The sequence below is a fragment of the Sorex araneus genome, chromosome 3, assembly GCF_027595985.1.
Source record: "Sorex araneus isolate mSorAra2 chromosome 3, mSorAra2.pri, whole genome shotgun sequence".
Classification (NCBI taxonomy): Eukaryota; Metazoa; Chordata; class Mammalia; order Eulipotyphla; family Soricidae; genus Sorex; species Sorex araneus.
Window position 1 is genome coordinate 95,103,675 of NC_073304.1, and position 23,393 is coordinate 95,127,067.

At 40.4% G+C, this 23,393-nt stretch overlaps 1 protein-coding gene across 3 annotated transcripts in view; it reads right to left on the minus strand.

The window, feature by feature from the left end:
- Nucleotides 1-286: 286 nt before the first annotated feature.
- Nucleotides 287-23,393, minus strand: part of LOC101552909 (transient receptor potential cation channel subfamily M member 7) — a 96,677-nt gene continuing 73,570 nt past the window's right edge. For 2 of the 3 annotated variants that reach the window (XM_055131065.1, XM_055131064.1), the window contains 13 exons: nt 21,975-22,024; nt 19,285-19,381; nt 16,885-16,955; nt 14,884-14,918; nt 12,696-12,721; nt 10,554-10,604; nt 10,386-10,451; nt 8,970-9,253; nt 8,760-8,842; nt 8,406-8,611; nt 4,744-4,795; nt 4,529-4,635; nt 287-1,975 (listed from right to left, as the gene is read on the minus strand). In XM_055131065.1, coding sequence (XP_054987040.1) covers nt 1,845-1,975; nt 4,529-4,635; nt 4,744-4,795; nt 8,406-8,611; nt 8,760-8,842; nt 8,970-9,253; nt 10,386-10,451; nt 10,554-10,604; nt 12,696-12,721; nt 14,884-14,918; nt 16,885-16,955; nt 19,285-19,381; nt 21,975-22,024 — 1,259 coding nt within the window. In that variant the 3' untranslated portion in view covers nt 287-1,844. Of the gene's footprint in view, nt 1,976-4,528; nt 4,636-4,743; nt 4,796-8,405; nt 8,612-8,759; nt 8,843-8,969; nt 9,254-10,385; nt 10,452-10,553; nt 10,605-12,695; nt 12,722-14,883; nt 14,919-16,884; nt 16,956-19,284; nt 19,382-21,974; nt 22,025-23,393 lie in introns of those variants that run through there. The other variant, XR_008629187.1, reaches the window with a different exon arrangement.

The window sequence follows — 23,393 nt, forward strand, 5'->3', positions numbered from 1 at the left end:
GTGCTATCACTCCAGACCCTATCCTCCATTCTTTAATTTTTCTTTCATGATTTTTGGGTCATATCCAGCAATACTCAGGGGTTACTCCTGGCTCTGTGCTCAGGAATCATTTCTGGAGAGCTTGGGGGACCATATGAGATGCTGGGGAGCTGGGCACACGCCCTACCCACTGTACTATCACTCTGGCTGCAGCCCAGATCCTCGTTTCTGACATAACCAGAATCAATGAAAGAAAGGTAGACCAAGATCACGTTAAACAATGCATAGGATACAAAGGAGAAAAAGCACAGGTATGCAAATGGTTTATTAAAAACAAACCAAAAAAACAATGGACACTCTGAAAACAAACTGACCGGAGGTATCAGACACTTTTGGGGAATAATTAAACTCACTAAACATCTGTAAACAAGAATAAATTTATTTAATTTCTTTTAAAGATTTAATGATATACAAAATGTATATAGAATATTATCTTTAATACACTTTTTCTTTCTCCCCTCATCAATATTAAACACTATTTAAACAGTTTCTCACTTCTTGCTTTGTCTGTATCTATGAGATACACTACAGAATACAAATAAGATTTACACTGCTCCCTCCAAATAAAAATAAAAATTAGTACCTAGAAAGTAAAAAGAAAAAAAAATCAAAGCGTAAAACTTTAGTCAGATGAAAAGCTTTTCTTACTGTTGAGTATTCAACAATATCTGGGGCAGTTAAATTACATTTTATTGGCATAATGTTGCATTGCAATCTCCCGACATCACATAATGATAATCCAACTCAGTTTCTTAAATAAGTAACACACATGCGCATGAGCGCACACACACACACATACACACACACACACTTCCCCCCAAAACCCTCATGTTCATTTGTTCCTGCCCAATTTTAAATATATAAGAATTCATGTTTACACATTCTGACTGATACACTGGTCAATAAAATCTTTGGAAAAGTATGTAATTTCCAGGTTGTCACTACAGATACAGATAGGAAAAAAGCACTTTTAACTTTTCTCACTAGGTAACTTCTGTCTAATAGTGCCTGAAGTTTTTTCCTTTGCTCATTTATACCAATTTATCATGGCTTTCTTCTACTTAACAATAACTTGATAAAACAATGCTTATTAAAAACAAAAACAAAAGAAAACCAACCAATACTTTTGCACAATTTGGGCTCTATTTAAACTGGCTCTATCTTTAAATATGGAGCCGAACCCTGATTCTTAGAGACCCTCTTAGAAAATGGTTTTCAGCAAAGGCTTGTACTAGTACTGTGAACCTAAAATATTAAGTTACCTCCTTTACCTGGGCCAATAACTTGCTAGCTGGAATCTAGTAACTTCCATCAATGCACACATGAGAACACAGCGAGGAAACCTCTGACTGCCACTGAACCCAGAAGGCTGGGTGGTTCATTTTCTTCGCTACCTGCACGGCAGTAAGCTAGCTGCCAGTGTCACCTGCAAGGACACCTAACTTTGGTTAATGGCATTGCACCACATGAGAGAGGGCAGGACCCTCATCGGGACAGAGTCAAAGGAAATCCTCGGGGGGAAGTGAGGGGGTGGGAAAAAGCCCTTAGAAGGTGATAAATACTAATTTCCTTTAAAACTTAACAGCTGCCCACTCTCTGCTACAGGGAGTTTCTGGCTGGGCCGACTCATCAGGCCGGAAGAGGAGGGATCTTCCTAACGGTCAGAATCCGCACAGACAACACGCACACGCTTCTCCAGGAATCAACCGCTTCCGGCTAAAGGAAAAGTGACACTGACAGTTTGATGAGGTGTAGACAAAAAAAAAAAAAAAAGGAAAAGAAAAAAGAAAATCGATTCAGTATTATTATAACATCAGACGAATAGAACTGGCTGACTCAGATTCTTTGGTGGAATCTCCAGGCTGAAGAGTCAAATCTGTAGGCTCATCCTGAGGAAATAGGATTTTATCAGGTGTGTAGTCATTCCTCTTCAGATCTACAGTCAGCACCCCAAAGAGAAAAAGAAAAAAGGGTCAGCATTTTTTAGAAAGGGAGGATAAAGAACATTTCCTAAATCAATATTTTTATCTTTGAATGCTCCAGATGTACTTTTTTTTTTACCAGGTTACTATAAATTCTACAGTCACAACATTTAAACAGATAAAAAAAGCAATCCATTAGGAAGCTGAAGCAACAGTACAGCAGTTAGGGCATTTGCTTTGCATGCAGCAAACCTGGGTTTGCAACCCAGCACCACACAAGGTCCCCTGCGCTCCTCCAGGAGTGACTCCTGAGCACGGACCAGAGGAAGCCCTGAGGGCTGCTGGGTGTGGCCCACTAGCAAACAAAGCCAATTCATCAAACAAGTAACCCTTACGTTAAAACCATAATTCATAAGAATAGGGAATACAGCAATAAACAACTTCCCTGCTCTCATGAAATGCATACTTTTGTGGGTAAAAAGAAAAGAAAAAAAAGAAAAGAAAATTGAAGAACTATAGCAGAAATAGGTGCATAGAAGGTGAGTATACATATATTCTTTTTTCACGTGGAAGGGCAGAAAACAAGGAGATCATATTTGTGTGAAGCCCTAAATATTGAGAAGTAACCTATTAAAAAAACTCTGAGGACTTTTTCTTTGGGAGGGGGGTGGGCAGGGGAGAAGCCTGGATGAGGGGAAGACCAGCAATAAAGGTCCAGCAGCAGATAATGGCCAAGTGTGGCCAAACTGGCCTATGGGAGAAACCTGGTTTGCTGCTCACATCTCCCCATCCCCTAAATTTGTTACTACTGTTAGGGGGCCACCCATGCGCCAGAGATCAAATCCAAGGCCTCATGCAATCGAGGATCGCACACTTGGGCCACATCCCTGGTCCTGTTACGTAAGCTTCAGGTATTTGCTGCCTGTTTTTACACTCTTACTTTACTGCAGATTGCAGTGCATTTTGCCAGTGTTTTCTTTCGGATCTTCAATGACTATTCTACACAGCCAAACGAGTGGGGCTGCTGTGGCACAGGCCACGAATCTCACGAAGCATAAAACATTTCGCACCTGGCCGTTTCTGACACTGATTTATGGAATGCAAGCTATAGTAAGGACTAAATTTTTACAGTGAAAATCCAGGGGGAGGTAATCCTGTCTTAAGAGAGAAGCAGCCTGACTACAGAGTTTTGGCAAAATTCAAGGAAACAAAGTAGTGGCAATGATGATGGGAGAAAGATACACATTCTAGGAAGACTTCAGAATTGAGAGCAGGCAGAATTTGTACCAGATTGGCCATGAAAGCAAGGTATTTCTGATACGAAAATCTACCACAGATTAAAGGAGATAACAGAAGCAAGTTCCATGTACTTCAAAGACCAACTCACTTAATCCTGATTTAAAAAAAAAAAAAAAAAGTCCACAGGGCATTCCGATGGACTTTGTTAAGGGGTGTAACCACTGGTCGTTGCCCAAGTTTACAGTAACAACTTGTAATTCTCCAGATGAAAAATGTAGTACTGAGAGAAAGTGCCTGCAGTTCATATTCTTTTTTTCTTTTTTCAGGCCACATATGGTGATACTCAGAGGATACTACTGGCTCTGTAGTCAGGAATTATACCTGGTGGTGCTCATGGGACTATATGGGATGCCAGGAATGGAACCCAGGTTGGCTGCGTGCAAGACAAATGCCCCACCTGCTGTACAATTATGGTGCACCCCCCATTTTTGGGGGGGATAGGGGAAGGGTTTACTCCTATCTCTCTGCTCAGGGATCAGTTCTGGTGGGGTTGGGGGACCACCTGAGGTGCTGGGGACTGAACCTGAGCAGGAAGCATGCCAACTGAGTGTCTTACGCAGTGTACTATCTCCCACTGGCCCCACAGTTCCTTATTCTTGCTCCATGAAAACCTTTGTTCTCAACTTTTCTGCCAGAATAATCTAAAAATCTTCATCCTGCAGTGTAAGCAAGTCTCCCAGCTGCCCAAGAAGTATTTGATCTCTAAGTTGTGCTAAGCAACCTGTTTACCTGTTTGATTTTTTTCTGCTTGGTATTTATGACATTCAGTAACCCCATTAATCTTGTCAATATTCATTATTTAACTAAACTCTACCGAGGGCAGGGACAATGTCTGTTTGGTTCACTCCAGGCTAGCATCCAGTAGACAAATATCTATGAAACAAATGAACTTTGTGCTTTTCACAGTGGGGAAGGCAGACAGCTCTCCTTATAGCCAACAAGTATTTGTGCCTCTGCCTTACTGCAGTAAATAATTCTGTTAATTTATTTACTATACAGGTCAGCTGGGGCTGGAGCAATAGCACAAGACAAACAGGGCATTTGCCTTGCATGCAGCGACCTGGGTTTGATTCCTCCGCCCCTCTTAGAGAGCCTGGCAAGCTACTGAGAGTATCTCGCCTGCATGGCAGAGCCTGGCAAGCTACCCGTGGTGAATCTGATATGCCAAAAACATAACAACAAGTCTCACAATAAAGATGTTACTGGTGTCCGTTCAAGCAAATCAATAAACAACGGGTTGACAGTGACAGGTCACCTGAAATGCTTACCTGGAAGTTTAAGTTTTCTACAGCAAGAATTACAGTGATGTTTTGCTCTGAAGTTTTTTATTGCATCTTCTCCTAGATTTGCCGGGCCAAAAACCATATCACAAGATCTGCAGAATTGGTAGTTAAAATGAGGGAATAAAAGGCAATTTGTAAACATAGAAATGGAGACTTTAAAATTATAAAAATGACAATGGAATATTAAAACTTTTTTTTACCTCTTTTCTTCTGCTTTTATCACAGATGGGTCAGTCAAATTTTCACCCACACCTTTATATGTACATACAAAAAAAAAAAAAAAGAAAATTTTACACTGTGTTAACTACTGTAACACTGATATTTGTGGACATTTTATAGCAACACCAAAAAAAAAAAAAAAAAAAGAAGATAAAACACCCCATTAAGTATTACATCACTCAATTTACGTACTAAATTACTCAAATGTCATGTTGGTATTTCTCTTGGTGATCCATAACCTAGAGCTGACCTGAGCGCCACACCTGAACCAACACAGCTTCTGTGCTGTGAAGGAAGTAGGTGTCTGAGCTGGCATGTAGGATATGAGCTCCCGAGACACCAGCTTCGGACACAGCACAGCTTGTGGGTGCCAGCACACATCTCCTCATGAAAAAACGCTACAGTCGGGGTTGGAGCGATAGCACAGCGGGTAGGGCGTTTGCCTTGCACGCGGCCGATCCGAGTTCGAATCCCAGCATCCCATATGGTCCCCTGAGCACCGCCAGGGGTAATTCCTGAGTGCAGAGCCAGGAGTAACCCCTGTGCATCGCCAGGTGTGACCCAAAAAGCAAAAAAAAAAAAAAAAAAAAAAAAGAAAAAAACGCTACAGTTTGCCCCTCCCCACCCTGATGAGAAAGAACACTTAGGCATACAAAGGGATAGTGACAGTATGCAATTGGGTGGGGGTGGGGTGGGGCTGGCGTCCAAGCATACAGCTCGGCAGTGAGATGAACGACTCACAATATATGAAGCTGTTAAGTTCAAGTCCCATTATCACTGCGAAGCTGGACGTGGTTAAACATTTTATTTTATTTCATGTAATCATTCATATATGAACGACTACTGATATTTGAATACTCTTTTAACCTGTGAATGTAAAATCTAATAAAACAGATTTTTTCTTTTGTCTGGAAGTGGGGGGAGGCTATTGGCCAGAGCTCAGTGGGTGAAGGGGCACTAGAATGACTCTTGACCAACCTTAATCAAAAAAGTTCACTGCTCGGGACGTGGTGGTCCCAGGTCAACCCCAGTGATGCCCAGGGCCATACCCAGTGGTGTACATGGGACCAGACTGTCAGGTTCCAACTCAGACCCCTGAGCATGCACGGCCGCTTTGGCTGCTGAGCTGTATTAGAACTTTATGGTGGGAAACGCAGAATTAAAACTACACATGGTGAGTAGTAATACTATCTATCAAACCACATTGATAGATATTAAAGGAAAAAGTACTGGAGAGACTGATATTCATATAGCTTTTTGTTTGCTTTTTTTGCTTTTTGGGGCACACCTGATGATGCACAGGGGTTTACTCCTGGCTCTGCACTCAGGAATTACCCCCGGCGGTGCTCAGGGGACCATATGGGATGCTGGGAACTGAACCCGTGTCGGCCTCGTGCAAGGCAAACACCCTACCCACTGTGCTATCGCTCCAGCCTCTCATATAGCTCTTGTTATTGGGGGCGGGGGGTAAAAACCCATTATGGTCTGAGAATATACTGTGATATTTATTATTTTCTTTTTCATATGTTTTCTTGGCCACATTCAGTGGTGCACAGGGCTTACTTCTGGCTCTGTACTCAGAGATCACTCCTGGCAATGCTTGGGGGATCATATAGGGTCCAGGGATCAAACCCAGGGGGAAAGTATGCAAGGCAAACACCCTACCTCGTGTACTATCTCTTCTCTGGCCCCCAATTTTTTTTATTTTTGGGCCACAACCTTACTGAGAGAACCCTATGGCTCCCGCATGGTGCCGGGATCAAACTGGGTTAGCTGCGCGCAAGGCAAGTAGTGCCTTCCCTGATAAACTAGAGCCCCGGCCTGGACATAACTTTCTAGGTTCCAAAAGAGAGAGTGCAGTACCCTAAGGAATGCCTAGCTTCAGTTTCTTACAGAAGCTCCACGGCACTTTGCAAAACAGTTTCAGCAACGTATATTCCCAACAATAGTGCATCAGTGCTCCTTCGCCTCCGTACCTCCCTCAACATTTACTCTTATTGCTGTTTCTGCTGCGAGCCATTCTCAAAGGTGTGAGGCAGTGTCTCATTTTTTTTTTTTTTTGGGTTTTTGCGTCACACCTGGCGATGCACAGGGGTTACTCCTGGCTCTGCACTCAGGAATTACTCCTGGTGGTGCTCAGGGGACCATATGGGATGCTGGGATTTGAACCCGGGTCGGCTGCATGCAAGGCAAATGCCCTACCCGCTATGCTATCACTCCAGCCCCATGGCAGTGTCTCATTAGGGGCTTAATTTTGATTTTCTTGATGACCAATGATGACCAGCATTTCCTCAGAGGCCTATTAGCCATCTGTATATCTTCTTTGGAAAAGTATTTATTCAAATACTTTTTGAATAAATGGACAGAATCATCCATTTAAAAAAATTAGTTTCTTTTGCTGTTGCTGAATATAGTGAGTTCTTTATTTACCTTGGATACTAGGAGACTTTTACAGATGTATAATGTACAAATAACACTCACCATTCAGGTTTTTTGTTCCATCTTTATTTTCTCTTGATATAAAAAAGCTTTTTAATTTAATCTAGTCCCAACTGTTTATTGCTACTTTTGCTTCCTTTACTGCTGGGGTGGGCTGGAGCAATAGCACAATGGGTAGGGTGTTTACCTTGCACGAGGCCAGCCCGGGTTTGTATCCTCCACCCCTCTCGGAGAGGCTGGCAAGCTATCAAGAGTATCTCGCTCCCCATGGCAGAACCTGGCAAGCTACCCATGGCATATTCAATATGTCAAAAACGGTAACAAGTCTCACAATGGAGACATTACTGGTGCCCGCTCAAGCAAATCAATGAGCAACAGGATGACAGTGATACTGTTGGGGCTAAATTGTCTAAAATCTTCTCTAAAGTAGTAGATATTTCACCAATGCTTTTATTTACTTTATGGCCTAAGATCTATTTTTTTGGCCCATGCCTGACTTTGCTCAGGGACACTCCTAGAGGGACTCAGGGAACCATTTACCCCCGGAACTCCTAGCAGTGCTGGGGGTTGAAGCAGAGTCTGCCACATGCAAGGCCAGCACTTAAATCTCTATACTATCTCTCTGGCCCTTACACTGATGTCTTTAACCATGCTCGATTTCTCTGAAAATTCAGTTAGGCTGTAGTTCAGCTTCATTCTTTGGCATATGTTGGTCTAGTTTCCCAGCCCCATTTTTTGGAGACTCTCCTTTTCCCACTGTATGATCTTAGATCCTTTGTCATAAATTAAAGTATTGATAAACATCTAAATTTATCTCTGGACTTCCTATTCTATTTCACTGTTCTCTTGTGTCTGTATTACACCAATGTCGGAGAACAACAAAAAAAATGTGGTGCTAAGGGGTCACCGAATCTTGCCCCAGCCCTAAGATTCTCTGGGGTAATCATATACCACGTAACTAGTCTAACTACCTGAAATTATCATGCTATGAAAATGTCCATGTTGCTTTAATGCTTGATGAAGAACTAAGAAATTCAGCTAACAGTGAACAGAGATCTCGAATATTTGGCTACAGTCAAGCTGTCCACAGTAACATACAGTCATTTGAAGGCTCCAAGCGGATCCCAAAGATAAACCATCTCCATTAAGCCCCATCCACATTTCTGAACGAAAGAAATGTATGTACATGAAATGGTTGTTTTACCTTGTAAATCAAGCACCAGTAACTCTCCTCTTGTATATTCGTAAGTCCAGTGGCTAAAGGCTAGCATGATCTCTTCCAGTGTATTAGTTGGAATAATCTCATCACCATTGTTATTGTTGTATTTTCTAAATTCTCCAGTCATACATTCTTCCACTGCAAACCACTGTCCTGCTGAATGGCAATATAGCAGGAAAACTTCAAGGAACCTTATAAAAAACAGTTATAGACATTACTGGCAATTTTGTTAATAACATTTTAATTAATCTTTAAAAGGGGCAAGTAAAATACAACATCAATAGTTAAAAAGAGGTTCCACGTTATACTAAAAGATGCCAGAAAAATGTTGACATTTACCTTGGAGAATACGGTATGGATTTGGGTTTCATTTGGTTGAAGGCAAATGTGAGCTTTTGTGCTGCTCTCTGCTGTTGAATTTCCTACAGAGAAGGAAAAAAATAAGGTTTTCAATGTTTACACTTAAGATTTTGTTTCATAAAATTTATCTTTCAGAAGGGAAACAGTAAGTTCAACTAATGTTCCACGTTCTAGAACCGTGAGACTTACTCTGAGACAGAGGTGCAGAACGGTATCCTCTTTATAGATACTCGACCACGTGTTAACCACTTCCGGAAGGAAAGACTTGATAATATAGAGATGCCCTGACTTGAGGATGTCGTGTTCTGACCAGGTACACTGCACTTTGACAGCTCTCCGTAAGCCTCCTCCCATCTCTTCTTTACTTAAAAATTCTATTTTGGCACAGAGGCCGAGCTGCGACCAGGAGGACATGCTGTTGTTCAGGATGCTGGGCGAGCTCTCCTCCAAGCGATACACGGTGACGGGCTCACCTGCGACACAAAAGGGCACTTTGTAAGGCGAAAGCAGGGCACTGGAGAGAACCGGGCGGAGTAAAGACTTTTTGCTTATTTTGGTCCAAATCAGGAGAGGGAGAGAGGATGACACTGAGAATTGTATTTTATAAAAGAAGTTCAAGCCAAAAAATACTTAGAAATCAGTTATCGACTAATTTCTCAATATTCATATTAGAAATCAGTGATGGTAGTTACTTTTAAAATGTGAACATTTCCGGGATTAGAGAGACAGTACAGCGAGTAGGGCATTTGCCTTGCATTCGGTCAACCTGGGTTCGATTCCTAGCATTCCATATGGTCACCCAAGGAGTGATTCCTGAGAGCAGAGCCAGGCGTCACTCCTGAGCATTGCTGGGTGTGGCCCAAAACCAAACCATACCAAACAAACCCCAAACAAACAAAAAACAAAACACTCCAACAACAACAAAATGAACATTTCAAGAAAATACAGACAGGCACTTTAAACTATATGCTGCACACATGCTCAGAGATCAATTTATCCATGTTTTCATTATTAACAATGGATCAGAGCTTTTCTGGATGAGAGTACAGCACTGCTTCTAAATGCTGCAGTAATCAAGAACTTCAGTATTTCTGTGGCCAGAGTGTTGATTCAATAGGCTGCAGAGTACATGCTCTGTTTGCAGGTGGAATTGATCCTTAGCACCAGATGACCTCCTGAGCACTGCTGGAAGTGACCACCACCCCCCCACACCCCAGCACAGAGCAAAGAGTCCCGGGCACTGTCAGACATAGGCCCAAACAAAATAAAACTAAACAGATAAATTCAGCAATTCTAATGTTCCTTTTTAAAAAGCATATAACTCTTGTGGCCAAGCTAATTAGGAATTTATATAAAATTGGCTCTTTTTGTGGTTTGGGGCCATATCCCGTGGTGCTCAGGGAACCATAGATAGTGCTGGGGACTCGAACCAGGGTTGGTATAAGCAAGGCAAGAGCTTTACATCCTATCCCCATTCTCCAGCCTGAAATGGGCTGTTCTCAGTGTAACCCCTCTACCGCCACCACCCATGTTCTCTATTAATCCTAAAAACATAAATTAACAGTTGTTTTTTTTTAAATCATTTTACTAATTTTTTAGATTTACCTCTTGGAGGCACAGGTGTGAATGGAATGCTCTGGGATAACCTCATCAAGTTATTTCTTTCCACAGCTACATGCAGATAAGAGAAAAAATATATGAAAAAGATTCATAAATTTTTAAAAATCCCCGTAAAAGTGCAAAATATGAGTAAATTTTGTTCATAGTGTTTACCTGAGTAATAGTAATTTGTATCCATCACTGGCTTAAATGGAGAAGCAAGACCTAAAATAAACAAATTAAGATATTTTAATATTTTAAAAAGTATTGCAACAACATTTTTATTCTTTTTTCTGACCCTGCCCCCACCCCGGGGAGAGGGGCACACCTGATAGTGCTTAGGGATCACTCCTGACTCTGCACTCAAGGGTTTTTATGTGGTGCCAGGGATAGAACTCGGATTGGCTGTGTGCAAGGCAAATGTCCTACTCTCCAGCCCTCCCATTCTTTTATCCTGCTTCTTTCATGTAAACTCACTTCACAAAAACAAAAGCAAAATTTGGCCACTGAGTGCTATGTTACTCTATTACATTACGCTAGATTAGTGGCAATTAAGTACCCAGACACCTGGAAGGAAAAAGGACATGATGGTCCACATTCTTTCTCATGAAGTGTATTTTTTTTCATTCCCTCCACTCAAAAAGAAAGTCTCTGGGGCTAAGGACGGGGCTCAAGTGGTAGGGCGCATGCTCGTATGTGCCAGGCTAGTTGCAGAATCCTCAGCACTGCCCTTGACCCAGGGGGGGTGACCCTAGTAACCCTGTAAGCATCAGTCAAATATGGCACCTACAACAACTTAGAAGTAGAATAGAAGACAATGGAAAAGAGTCATCTGACAAATTCACTGAAAAATAAAAAACGATTTGGGAGTGTTTAGTAAGTGCTTATCACCAAGCAACTCTATACCTGGTTATAGAGTAAAAAAAAAAAATTACATGTGTAAGTTTACCAAACAACATAAACATGAATATCACAGCAGGGCTATTCATAATAGCCATACACTCAATCAACTGGGATGCACAATAAATAGAATGGATATGCAAATCAAATACACAAGAAAATACTATGTAGCAGTGAGGATGTACAAACCAGCATAATACATAGCAATATAGATGAATCATGAATATTTGGAGGAAAAGGCCACAATACAAAAGAGAAACCATTACATGATTCCTTTTATATTTCACTCATACACAAACTGTCACTGTCATCCCATTGCTCATCGATTTGCTCGAGCGGGCACCAGTAACATCTCCATTGTAAGACTTGTTACTGTTTTTGGCATATTGAATATGCCACGGGTAGCTTGCCAGGCTCTGCCATGCAGGCGGAATATTCTTGGTAGCCTGCCAGGCTCTCTGAGAGGGACGGAGGAATCGAACCTGGGTCAGCCATGCACAAGGCAAACAGCCTACCCGCTGTGCTATTGCTCCAGCCCCATACACAAAAGGTTAAATAAATATATTATGTTATGTGGAGGGATTATATGCATAAACACAACACAAAAGCTAGAATTTGGCAACATTTGACCTTATGGCTTGGGTGCTGATATAAAAAAGATTTTAAAATGAAAGACTATCAAAAGCAGTTGAGTGATACATAGTAGAGGATGAATTAAGAGTGACTTCCCTCTACTGTCCGTTGTACCCGTCCCTGACTGTTGCTTTTTGCTTGGGAACGTACAGAAAGGGGAACTTGCTATTCCCCTTTGTTTCTTTATGTCCAACATAGGAGAGAGATCATTCTGTGTCTGCCCCTCTCCCTCTAACTACTTCACTCAACACGGTACTTTACAGATCCACCTATGTAGCAGCAAACTGCATGACTTCATCTTCTTTTTAATTTTTATGGCCGAATGGTATTCCCTTGTGTCTATGTACTAGTTTCTTTATCCAGTCATCTGATTTTGAGGTATTTGGGTTGTTTCCAGATTTTGGCTATTGTCAATAGTGCTGCAATGAACACAGGAATGCAGGTGGTTTTCCCGCATTGTGCTTTTGGGCCCCTTGGGTATATTAGGGTCAAATGGAATAGAAATATATTGAAGAGGTAAATACAACTCTAAGAACTCCCTTTCAAGAGAAGGCTGGGTGGCAGGTAGGAGAGGGGCTGGAGGAGTGACAGTGCAGAGATTATCACATGATGACATGCGAGGCATCTATATTAGATAGAACTTTGCTGAACAAGGTACACTTTACTGGCATTTTCAAACATGACGTCTAAAATTTCATACCTAGAATAGTCTGGCATTTGCTATAACAAGATCATATGGTTTATCACTATTATTTTTACATCAAATCTGTAACATGGACTCACCATTTAATGTTCCTTCTTCAGATGGTCTAAAGAAACACAAAAAAAAGGCAATTTCTCAATGTTAGTTTAGGCTATCATACAAACTTTTAGAAAATTATAATTATTAAATTTGGCAATGTGAAAGGAATTCTTAAGTTCAGACCTACCTCTGACTATATGCCATTTTCACTAGGTCAAAGTCATATGTGGATATGACACAGCCATATGTTATTATGATTATTTAATTTGGCATTATGGGGATCTGCCATTTTCATTAAACTAATGCCAAAATCATGCATGAATATGATATAGCTATATGCATATATTTTAACTATAATTGGTATCTTCAATCCATGCCTATAAAAACATAATTAGTATTTTGGTGCAAAATGAAGATCCAATAGTAATGCAATGCAGGAAAAAGTTGATGATTTACTTGTGGACATTCATCTCAGTACTATAAAGTACATACAAAGTTTTCTGCCCAGAAATAAGGCTAATAAGACAGCACAAAGCTAAAGTATCCAAGTCTTTGAAAAATGTATTAAGAGCAAGCTGAAAACAAGATATTCCCCCGCACCCACCATCTGTATCAATATAAGGAAGATCTTACCAGTCACAATTATAGTATGACTCAATTTTGTGGGATAACATTGGTTTGTCCTTTCTGCCTTGCCACAGGGAGCTTAGGTTTACTGGGTTGCACCCATTCACAGTGCTCCCGAGGCACTCCCATTCCACTGTGTTTATTTGTAACCTCTTTCTTTGTGCTTTGCTTACCCCTGGTCAATCGCCTTTTTCTCCTAATCAGACTCTGTTAACTTGTAAATACTGCTTTTCTCTTCTCCTTGTGTCTTTTGCATAGTTAATTTAAAGCAATGTCCTTTTTGTATAGACACAGGAAGACAGTTAATGCTATGCTTTTGTAACTTGGGAGTTAACTGAGTCCAAAGAATATTCACTCCTGGGCATCTGTTTTCTTGACCTAAGCCTCAGTTGCCCTTAGTTCCTAGCACCCCAAAAGCAGGGTCCCGATGAGGGACTGGATGAACCCAGGGCAAGATGTGAGCTACCCTGGCATCGAAATGGGCCATGCCAAAGAGCCATAGTACTTAACTATAAGTTAAGAGCATGGTCATGGACAAATTCTGTCATGATCCAAAAAGTAACAACTATATTAAGACCCTGCTAGGGTTAGGAAAGATTAATCTGGCCTGAGACTGTAGTCTGAGATCTACAGCAAGATGTCCCTAGGAGAGCCACCTTACAAGCCTAATGTATCTCTTACTGTGTACATATAAAATAACTAATATTAAGAAGTAAAATTAAGATAAATGTTTAAATGATGATTAGACTAAGGAAAGGAGCAAAACCCTAGGTGGTATTTCATCCTTGAGCTGATCTCCTGGCTGCAGAAGACCAGGAAAGGCTTTGATATGTTGACTGTGCTACCGCCAATACTGGGAGGTTGAGAGAGTTGAGGGAGAGAGACCAAGGAGGTGAGTGGGAGCGTGGACAGTGAGGGGGACAGGAGGAGACGGGAATCAGGGGCATACTGAGACTGGAACAGACGTGTGGGGAGAATGGAATAAACAGCAACTGATCAACAACCAGCCTGGCCCTCATTTCCTCCCTCATCTGCCCATGGCATCAGTCGTCCCACGTGGGGAAGCGGCCTGAGACCACCCAATGCAAGTGGTGAGAGAGAGCCATGGGATTCCGAGTCGTTTGGTGATTACACGAATTTTACTATAAACTATACAAAATTTTGTATGCATTATTATTTATTTTTATACCCCTTCCCCATACATGTGGGGATGTGTTTGAACTCCAAGTACATCCCTGGACCAAAAATTATCAAATTAAATCTACATAATAAATTGTGAGCCCTTTAAATTCTTTGCAAAAATAATAATCATCACTCATACTAAAATAATGTTCAAAAGGAGCCAGAGTGATAGGGGGTAAGGCCCTTGCCTTGCACATAGTCGACCTGGGTTCCACCCCCAAGATACAATACAGTCCCCTGAGCACCACCTGGAGTGATTCCTGAGTGCAGAGTCAGGATTAGCCCCAGAGCACTGCTGGGTGTGCCCTCCCACCACAAACAAAACAAGAAGAATGTTAAAGAAATGATACAAGGATATAAAGACAACAGTCAATAACTATTATACTTTTTCAAGGTAACAATGAGAAACGGTTTACTTACATTTCTCTGTTTAATGGTTTATCCTGTAACCAATCCTTTAGTAAAAAAAAAATACAATAAGAATTAAAAAAAGAAACTTTAGGTGTGACAAAACTATTTAACACTTTGTTTCAGGAGTATGTTTTAAGAACAAAGGCTGAAAGATTAATATGAAGTCCTGTCTCAAACGGAAAGAATACCATAATAAACGTAGCTTTCATAAGGCCATTCCTCATGGTAAAATAAAGAAGTCACACACAAACATTACTTCTCATAAAACAGTCTATCAAGGGACTGGAGAAATAGTACGGTACAGTGGGTAAGTTGTCGCCTTGCATGTGGCTGACCTGGGTTCAATCCCTGGCACTGAACATGGTCCCTAGAGCCCTGCCCGGTGCCATTCCTGAGCACAGAGCTGGGAGTAAGCCCCAAGCACTGCTGGTTGCAACCCTTAAAGCAAAAAAACAAAAACAAAAAATGAAACAACACAAAAACAGTCTACTTCTTTAATTTCTTAAATTCCTGATGACATTTTTATTCTTTCAAAATATGTTTTCATCCTAAATATGGTGGTAGGAAGGTGTAATAGCGGTGGGATCGATGTTCAAATATTAAATGTGATAAAATATTGTATAACTACTTTAATAAAATAAAATTAAAAAAAATATATGTGTTTCGGGGCCAGAGTGATAATATGGCGGGCAGGACAGTTGCCTTGCACGTGGCCCACCTGGGTTTGACCCCCGGCATCCTATATAGTCTCCCCAGCACTGCCAGGAGTGATTCCTGAGTGCAGAGCCAGGAGTAACCCCTGAGCATTGCTGGGTGTGACCCAAAGAGAAAAAAAGAATAAAATATATATATGTGTGTTTCTATGATTCTAAAACTAATATTTACCCTGTGCAAAAGAATACCATATAAAGGTATAAAAAGAACATATTTAACCATTTTATCACTGATATTTAGGCATTTTCATTGCTTTTTCTGTGTGTGTGCATACAAATTTTATTCTAGAATTTTGCAATGTTTCTAGGTGTGGACTTATTTTCATTTTTCCAGTTTGGAACTTAACGTTACCTTCATTTAAATTTCCATCCATTTCATAAATTTGAAGAACTTTTAAGTCATCTATAATCTTTTCATAATCTGTATACACACTCAAGGCTAAGTATATGCATTTTTTTCTGTTTCTATTTTACTACTATGGGCTGGAGTGATAGCACAGCAGGTGGGGCATTTGCCTTGCAGGCAGCCGACCCGAGTTCGATTCCTTTGCCCCTCTCAGAGAGCCCAGCAAGCTACCGAGTCTCTCGCCCGCACAGCAGAGCCTGGCTAGCTACCCGTGGCGTATTCGATATGCCAAAAACAGTAACAACAAGTCTCACAATGGAGACATTACCAGTGCCTGCTCGAGCAAATCGATGAGCAACAGGATGACAGTGACAGTGATTTTTACTATACCTTAATTAAAAAAAAAAAAAAAAAGAATCTTGGGGCCCTGAGTGATATAGTACAGCACGTAAGGTGCTTAAGCTGCACATGGCCAACTCAAGTTTGATCCCTGGCACAACATATGGTCCCTGATGTCCTACCAGAAATGATTCCTCAGCACAGAGCCAAGAATAAATCCTCAGTACCACTGCATGTGGGCCCAAGACAAAAAGAGTTTTGTCTTTCTACTGCATAAATCTTTTAAATTCTTGATTTAGGGACTGGAGTGATAGCACAGCAGGTAGGGCATTTGCCTTGCATGGGGCCAACCCGAGGTTTATTCCCAGCATCCCATATGGCTCCCTGAGCACCTCCAGGAGTAATTCCTGAGAGCAGAGCCAGGAGTTAAACCCTGTGCATCGCCAAGTGTGACTCAAAAAGAAAAAAAAAATTCTTGATTTCACAAAAGTGGTAAGTTCTCTAAAGTGAAAGAATTTTTGAAAGCTATTATCTCAAAAGAAACAACATCTCTTAGCTCTTCTTTAACAAATATGTATTTAAAATACACATTAATACAGAAAGTATACTAACCGGCAGTAAAGCTGCCTTGGAATTTACTTCCTGGGTTTCTTCTGTAGATGGCCTTCTACTGCTGCTTTCCACTTAAAGAAAATTTAAAAAAAAAATTAAAACTCAAACTTTAAATACCTATGTAACCAAACATACAGCCTCTAGAGAGTGTGGCTGGAATACTGCATTCTCTCCCTAACAGTGCTGTAACCTAAGAGTTACATGAGGCCTACAAGTCCTTTGGCACAATGGAACAAAACTGGGGATCAGAAACAAACCAAAAAGAAATCTTGGGCTAGAGAGCTAGTACAGAGGGCAGGGTGTTTGCCTTTCCCCTGACCAACCTGGGTTTGATCCCAGGCACCATCCCTGCCTGCCAGGAGTGGTCCCAAGTGAGTGCAGAGCCAGGAATTACCACTGAGCACCACTAGGTGTGGGTGAGAAACAAAACAAAACAAAACAAGCCCCCCCTCCCCCTACAACTGAACAAACCTTAGTCAACTGACTCTTGTGCTCTTGTGAAAGACAGCAAGAGAGAAGTATCAAAGCATTTTGCTCTTCTCCTGTTCCCTTGGGGAATACATAGATTAATATTCTATTATGATTTCTTACTATCTTTAAAAAAAACAAAGGTAGTATAATATTCACAATGATATATGTGGGAATTTTCTTGCTGTTTATTTTAGCCATTTTCTTTCTGTATCAATACACAGGACTTCTCTATTCTGTGTTGATGCTAAGTTGGACATTATACTACAGAAAAATAACAGAACTGATATTGTTTAACATTTCAATCTCTTGCTATTATCAAGAATGTTACAAATAACACACATACACACACCAATCTATAGTAAAGAGGGGAGAGACTGTTCACCTTTTCTTTACAGATTTAAGATGTCATCTTTGACACCTTGTTTAACCAAAAACACTGAAGAACTGGGTCTATTATGAAACAAACAAATAAACAAAAACCCTTACAAGGTGTTATTTACTTATAGAAAACTTAAAATTTATACAATAAGAGAAATCAGAATGAATGATAGCTAGAAACCTTAAAACAACAATTGTATTCAAAGGACAAGAAATTTTAAGCTAATAGAACTACCACCAAACAGTTTATCTTTAAAAGAGTTACATACCAGAGAACATAGTGTTTATTTAACCAAAATAATTACCTGACTGTATTGGTAGGGAAAAAAAAGAGAAATGGGAAAGGCTAAAACCCTATCTTGGACTATTTTTATGAAACCTTGATGTTGGTGGTAAATTTCTGAGGACATCCTTAAGCTCAAATGAAGGAAATTCCACTTTATTTTGTTTTTTGTTTTTTTTTTGCTTTTTGGGTCACACCCGGCAATGCACAGGGGTTACTCCTGGTTCTGCACTCAGGAATCACCCCTGGCGGTGCTCAGGGGACCATATGGGATGCTGGGATTCGAACCCGGGTCGCTCGCGTGCAAGGCAAACGCCTACCCGCTGTGCTATCACTCCAGTCCCGGAAATTCCACTTTATTATTATTTTTCGGGGCTGGAGGATAGTACAGGGGTTAACATGCTTGTCATACATGTGGCTGGCCCCATTTTAATCCCGGCACTTCAGGGTTCCTGGGCACCACCGAGAGCGAATCCCATTACAGCGCCAGAAGCAGGTATAGGTGAACACCTCCTCCCACCCGTATTCATTATTATTTTGCCAAGAGTTCCTAATTTAATCTAATCATTAGATCCTTAATCTAATTATGAATTAGAGTTCAATCTCATTAATTGCCCACCTTTCCTACAACGATTGAAATAATCTAAGAAGCTTAATTAAATTCATGTGCATCACTAAGCTTTAAAATTAATTATTCAACTTTTATATTACATATACACATGTACATACATGTATACACACACACACACACACACGTAACTTGACTCATAAAAAGCATGATATGGCTGCAGGCCAGAGAAATAACACATTAGATAAAGCATTTGTCTTGAATCCTGCCAACATTTGTTTGAATCCTGGTCCCATATATGGTTCAAGTATTGGCACAAGTAACGCCTAAGCACAGTCAGGAATAGCCCCAGAGCACTGCTGGGCCCACGCGACATGCCACAGAAACACCCCCAATTCAACTGTAATTTTAAAAAGTAAAATTAGAAATCACTAGCCTGGTTGGTTTCTAACTGGAGAGCCCCCCTCCCCCCAGAAGAAGAATTCAATTAAAGATGCTGAACTAATGATACATTTATATATAAATATAACATCATAAAAGTCAAAAAAGGTTTATATATCATCTTTAGGAATTAATCTAAAAATATTGGAATGTAACAAAGATGGATCAGAATTATCATTTCTTAACTCAGAATATGATTGGTCAGGCATGACACATAGCTAAAATGAGTATGTGTGCTATTCATAGTCAAAATTCTCACCTTGTTCTGAATGAGGAGAAACAGAAGTTTTGTGACATTCAGTAAATCCAGCGTAAGAACTCACATGTTTCAAAGTGCTTTCAGGAGGAATATCATTCTGTATATTGCACATAAACACAATTTTCAGAACAAATGAATCTCAAATCACAATAATACATATTAACAGTCTATTTAGCACAATATACTTAATTCTATCTGGGCACCCAAAGGGAATATTACAGACTTTTAAATTTTCTTGCATATCAACCTCAAAAAAATACTCTATAAATACACCTAAATGAATCCTTTATCATGTTTTCACAAATTCACAGAAACTAGGGTGCAGCGGCTGGAGCAACATACAAGGCAGGGTACTTGCCGTGCATGCAGCCGACCGAGTTCGATCCCCAGCACCACAAACGGCCCCCTGAGTCCTGCCAGGAGACTCAGGTTAGACCCCAGGCACTGCCACGGGCGTGCACCAGTGAATGCCAAAAACCAAAACCAAAGCCAAGAAAAACCTAATACTAGTTTGGGGTAGGTGGGGCAGGGTGGAATTTAATACAGTAAAAAAACATTGGGTTCAAAAATCAAACTAATCAAAACACTAATGTGAAAAGATAGGCAAATCGGTGAACTGAAAGGGCTGGCAAGGGCAGGGCACACTCACACTCTTTCCCTCCAGTACCCTGGGTGTGGGCCTGGTGCTCAGTCACACCTTTCACCCTGTAGCCTACTAGTGATAGAAAGAAAAAGATAATGCACACCAATGTCCACAGTAGTACAATTTACAACAGCCAAACATGTCAACAGCTCAAATGCCCAAGGACAGAAGAATGGATACAGACACAGTATTATACACAAAGAGGAATATCATGCAGCTCTAAGAAAAGACAAAATTCGCTTTATTGCCATGACATGGAGACCGGGAAGGAGAATATTAAGTGAAAAAAGTCAGAAGGAAAAAGACAAAGTAATGACTAATGACTTCACTCAGACGGGCAGTGAAAAACAGCGCAAAGGAAAACACAAGCAGTGGAGTTCATGCCCAATTCAATCAGCTTAGTCAATGGCTGAACAAATAGCAGTACTCCTACATTATTTTTTAAAAATTAAATTAATTAATTAGTAAAAAAAACAAGAAAAACACAAGCTGACAAAAAAAAAATCCCGCTAAGTCCTACAGAGAAGGGATAGAAGTATATTGGGTGGTGGGTATGGTGAAGTAATTTACACTTGAAAATGGTATGGAATTTTATCCCTTAAACATATATAGTCCTGCAAATCAATGCTACTTCAATTTAAAAAGAAAAGAAATTCATGTCCTTGTCATTCTTTAGCTTCAATGTTAGGGAATATCTTTTTGTTGTATTTCTATAACTAAAGATCGTTAAGAGACGGAGAAAACTAATACTTTCAGCTTTTTTTTTTTCTTTTTGGGTCACACCCGGCGATGCACAGGAATTACTCCTGGCGGTGCTCAGGGGACCATATGGGATGCTGGGAATCGAATCTGGGTCGGGCGGTGTGCAAGGCACGCCTGACCCGCTGTGCTATTGCTCCAGCCCTCAGCTTTTCTTAATTATCATAGTTCAAATACATCATTACCCTCAGGACACGAGACAGCTATGGGCAATTCAGGAAATCAAATAGTAAGTAATGAAAACTAGAGGTTGCAGATGTGGCTCAAACGTAGGGCATATGTCTCAGGTGAGTGAAGCCCTGGGTTCAATCCCCCAACAACTCATGGCTCTGTGAATACCTGAAGTTCCCTTCCTCAAATTAAAAACAAAAACAAAAAACCACCCTATTTTCAGCAGAAAACACACATCTATTGGCCAAATCTACATATTTCAAACCTTAGTTAAAAATATTATCAATTATACTAGTTACTGGAAAATATAGAGGGAAGCAACTTAAAGAGATACTTAAATTTAATATAAATATTAAATGTATACTGAAAGATAAATACTATGATCTTAATGGGGAGATTTTACCTAGAGAGAAAACATTCAATTCTCTAATCTTTATAGATGTTCAAAGACCAAGTAAACTTCCAGGCTGGGAAGGTGATGACCATGTTGAAGATAGTTTAAAATTTTAGTTAATAGGGGGCTGGAGTGATAGCACAGCGGGTAGGGCGTTTGCCTTGCATGCAGCCGACCCGGGTTCGATTCCCAGCATCCCATATGGTCCCCTGAGCACCACCAGGGGTAATTCCTGAGTGCAGAGCCAGGAGTGACCCCTGTGCATCGCTGGGTGTGACCCAAAAAGCAAAAAAAAAAAAAAAAAAATTTAGTTAATAAAATGTGGATATTTGTTTTTTTGTTTTTTGTTTTTTTTTTTTGCTTTTTGGGTCACACCCAGCGATGCTCAGGGGTTACTCCTGGCTTTGCACTCAGGAATTACTCCTGGCAGTGCCCGGGGGACCAAATGGGATGCCGGGGATCGAACCTGGGTCGGCCGCGTGCAAGGCAAACGCCCTACCCACTGTGCTATCGCTCCGGCCCCGGATATTTGTATTTTTTAAAGATTCCTGAATTTTTCTTTTTTTGCTTTCTTCAAACTGTTTCAACTAATAGGAATTATCATACTGATGATACTAAAACTATTATGTTTAATGAAAAAATTTAATTCCATTTGCAACTAAATTCTAAAACAGAAACGAAACAACAGTGTAAGAATTTACAATGAATAATTATTTCCTTTACCTTGACTGATGTTTCTTTAAATCTCTGTAAATCCATGCTATCTCTATGTCCTTAAAGAGAATAACAACAACAAAAATTTAAAAAGATTTAAAAAAAAAAAAATCAATATAAAGTCACCGACTAAAGTCTACAAAATAAGTAATTTGTTTTGAATAGTTTCCACTTTTCCACCGCTTTGCTGTTCCTTCTAGCTCTTTTTATTTCGGGGCCACCCCCAGCAGTGCATGGGTCTTACTCTCTTGGCTGAGTTCAGGGATTACTCCTGGCACCAGCAGAGATGCTCGGGAGACCCTGGACTGGACTCCTGGCATCACATGGTCCCTAGAGAACCGAGTGGGAGTAGCCCTGGAGAACTGATTGTGGCCACAAAATAAACAGAAAAACCAACTTGCAGAGTTGATCTTAATGGGGAGATTTTACACAGACACAAAACATTTCAATTTTCTAATCTTTATAGATGCTCAAAGGCCAAGTAAACTTTCAGGCTGGGAAGGCGATGACCACGTTGAAGGTAAGCTGCAAGCTACTTGATAGAAAATGACACATCTAGGAGACAGAGGTTGTCATTCACACCTTGATTATGTCTACAAACAAAACAAGCTATCTGCTAAGAATTATTTGATAAATACTTTGCTCTTACTAATATGAAAGAAAAATTTAAGAGAACATCATATTCTTCCAAATTTTAGGGATCAATCTAGTCTCTGAAGAATTCTCACCTTTTCCTTAACAGGGAATACTGCCAGCATTTGTATTACCAAGTCTTGAACATCATTAAAAATAAAATAGGGCCAGAGAAATAGCAGAGATAGTAGGATATTTGTCTTGCATGTGGCTCACCCGGGTTCGATCCCTAGCCCCGTCTTGTCACCTGAGCATCACCAGGAGTGATCCCTAAGCACAGAGCGAGGAATAAGCCCTCAGCACTTGTAACTGTAGCCCCAAACCAAAAATGTCAATAGTGAAATAAAAAGGAGCCAGACCGCGCCAAGGGAGCAAAGTGCTGGAATGTGCTAGCCCCCCAAGAAGCCTATCACCAGGCCTGACACCTAACAACTAAGCCCAGCATAGCCAGGACGAGGTATCGACAGGATGTCCTGGGTTCCCTGAGCACTGCTCAGAAGGAACCCGAAAATTAGTAACACAAAAACCCACCTTCCTTAAACAAACTTTTTCTTTTTGCAGTACGTCCTTTAGTCTTATGTGCACTGATTTGAATTAAAATATATAGCTACCCTGTGTATAGAGCAATACTCTCTTCCAATTATTTTTATTTTCTCTTGAACTTTCTTACTATCTCCCAGGTGTCTAACACTATGAATCACGCAGGTACTTACAATAAAACTTCATAAGATTAAATGGAATATTAAGTTCAAAAGGTAAGAACTCCTTTTGAAATTTTCATTTAAAAAATTATAA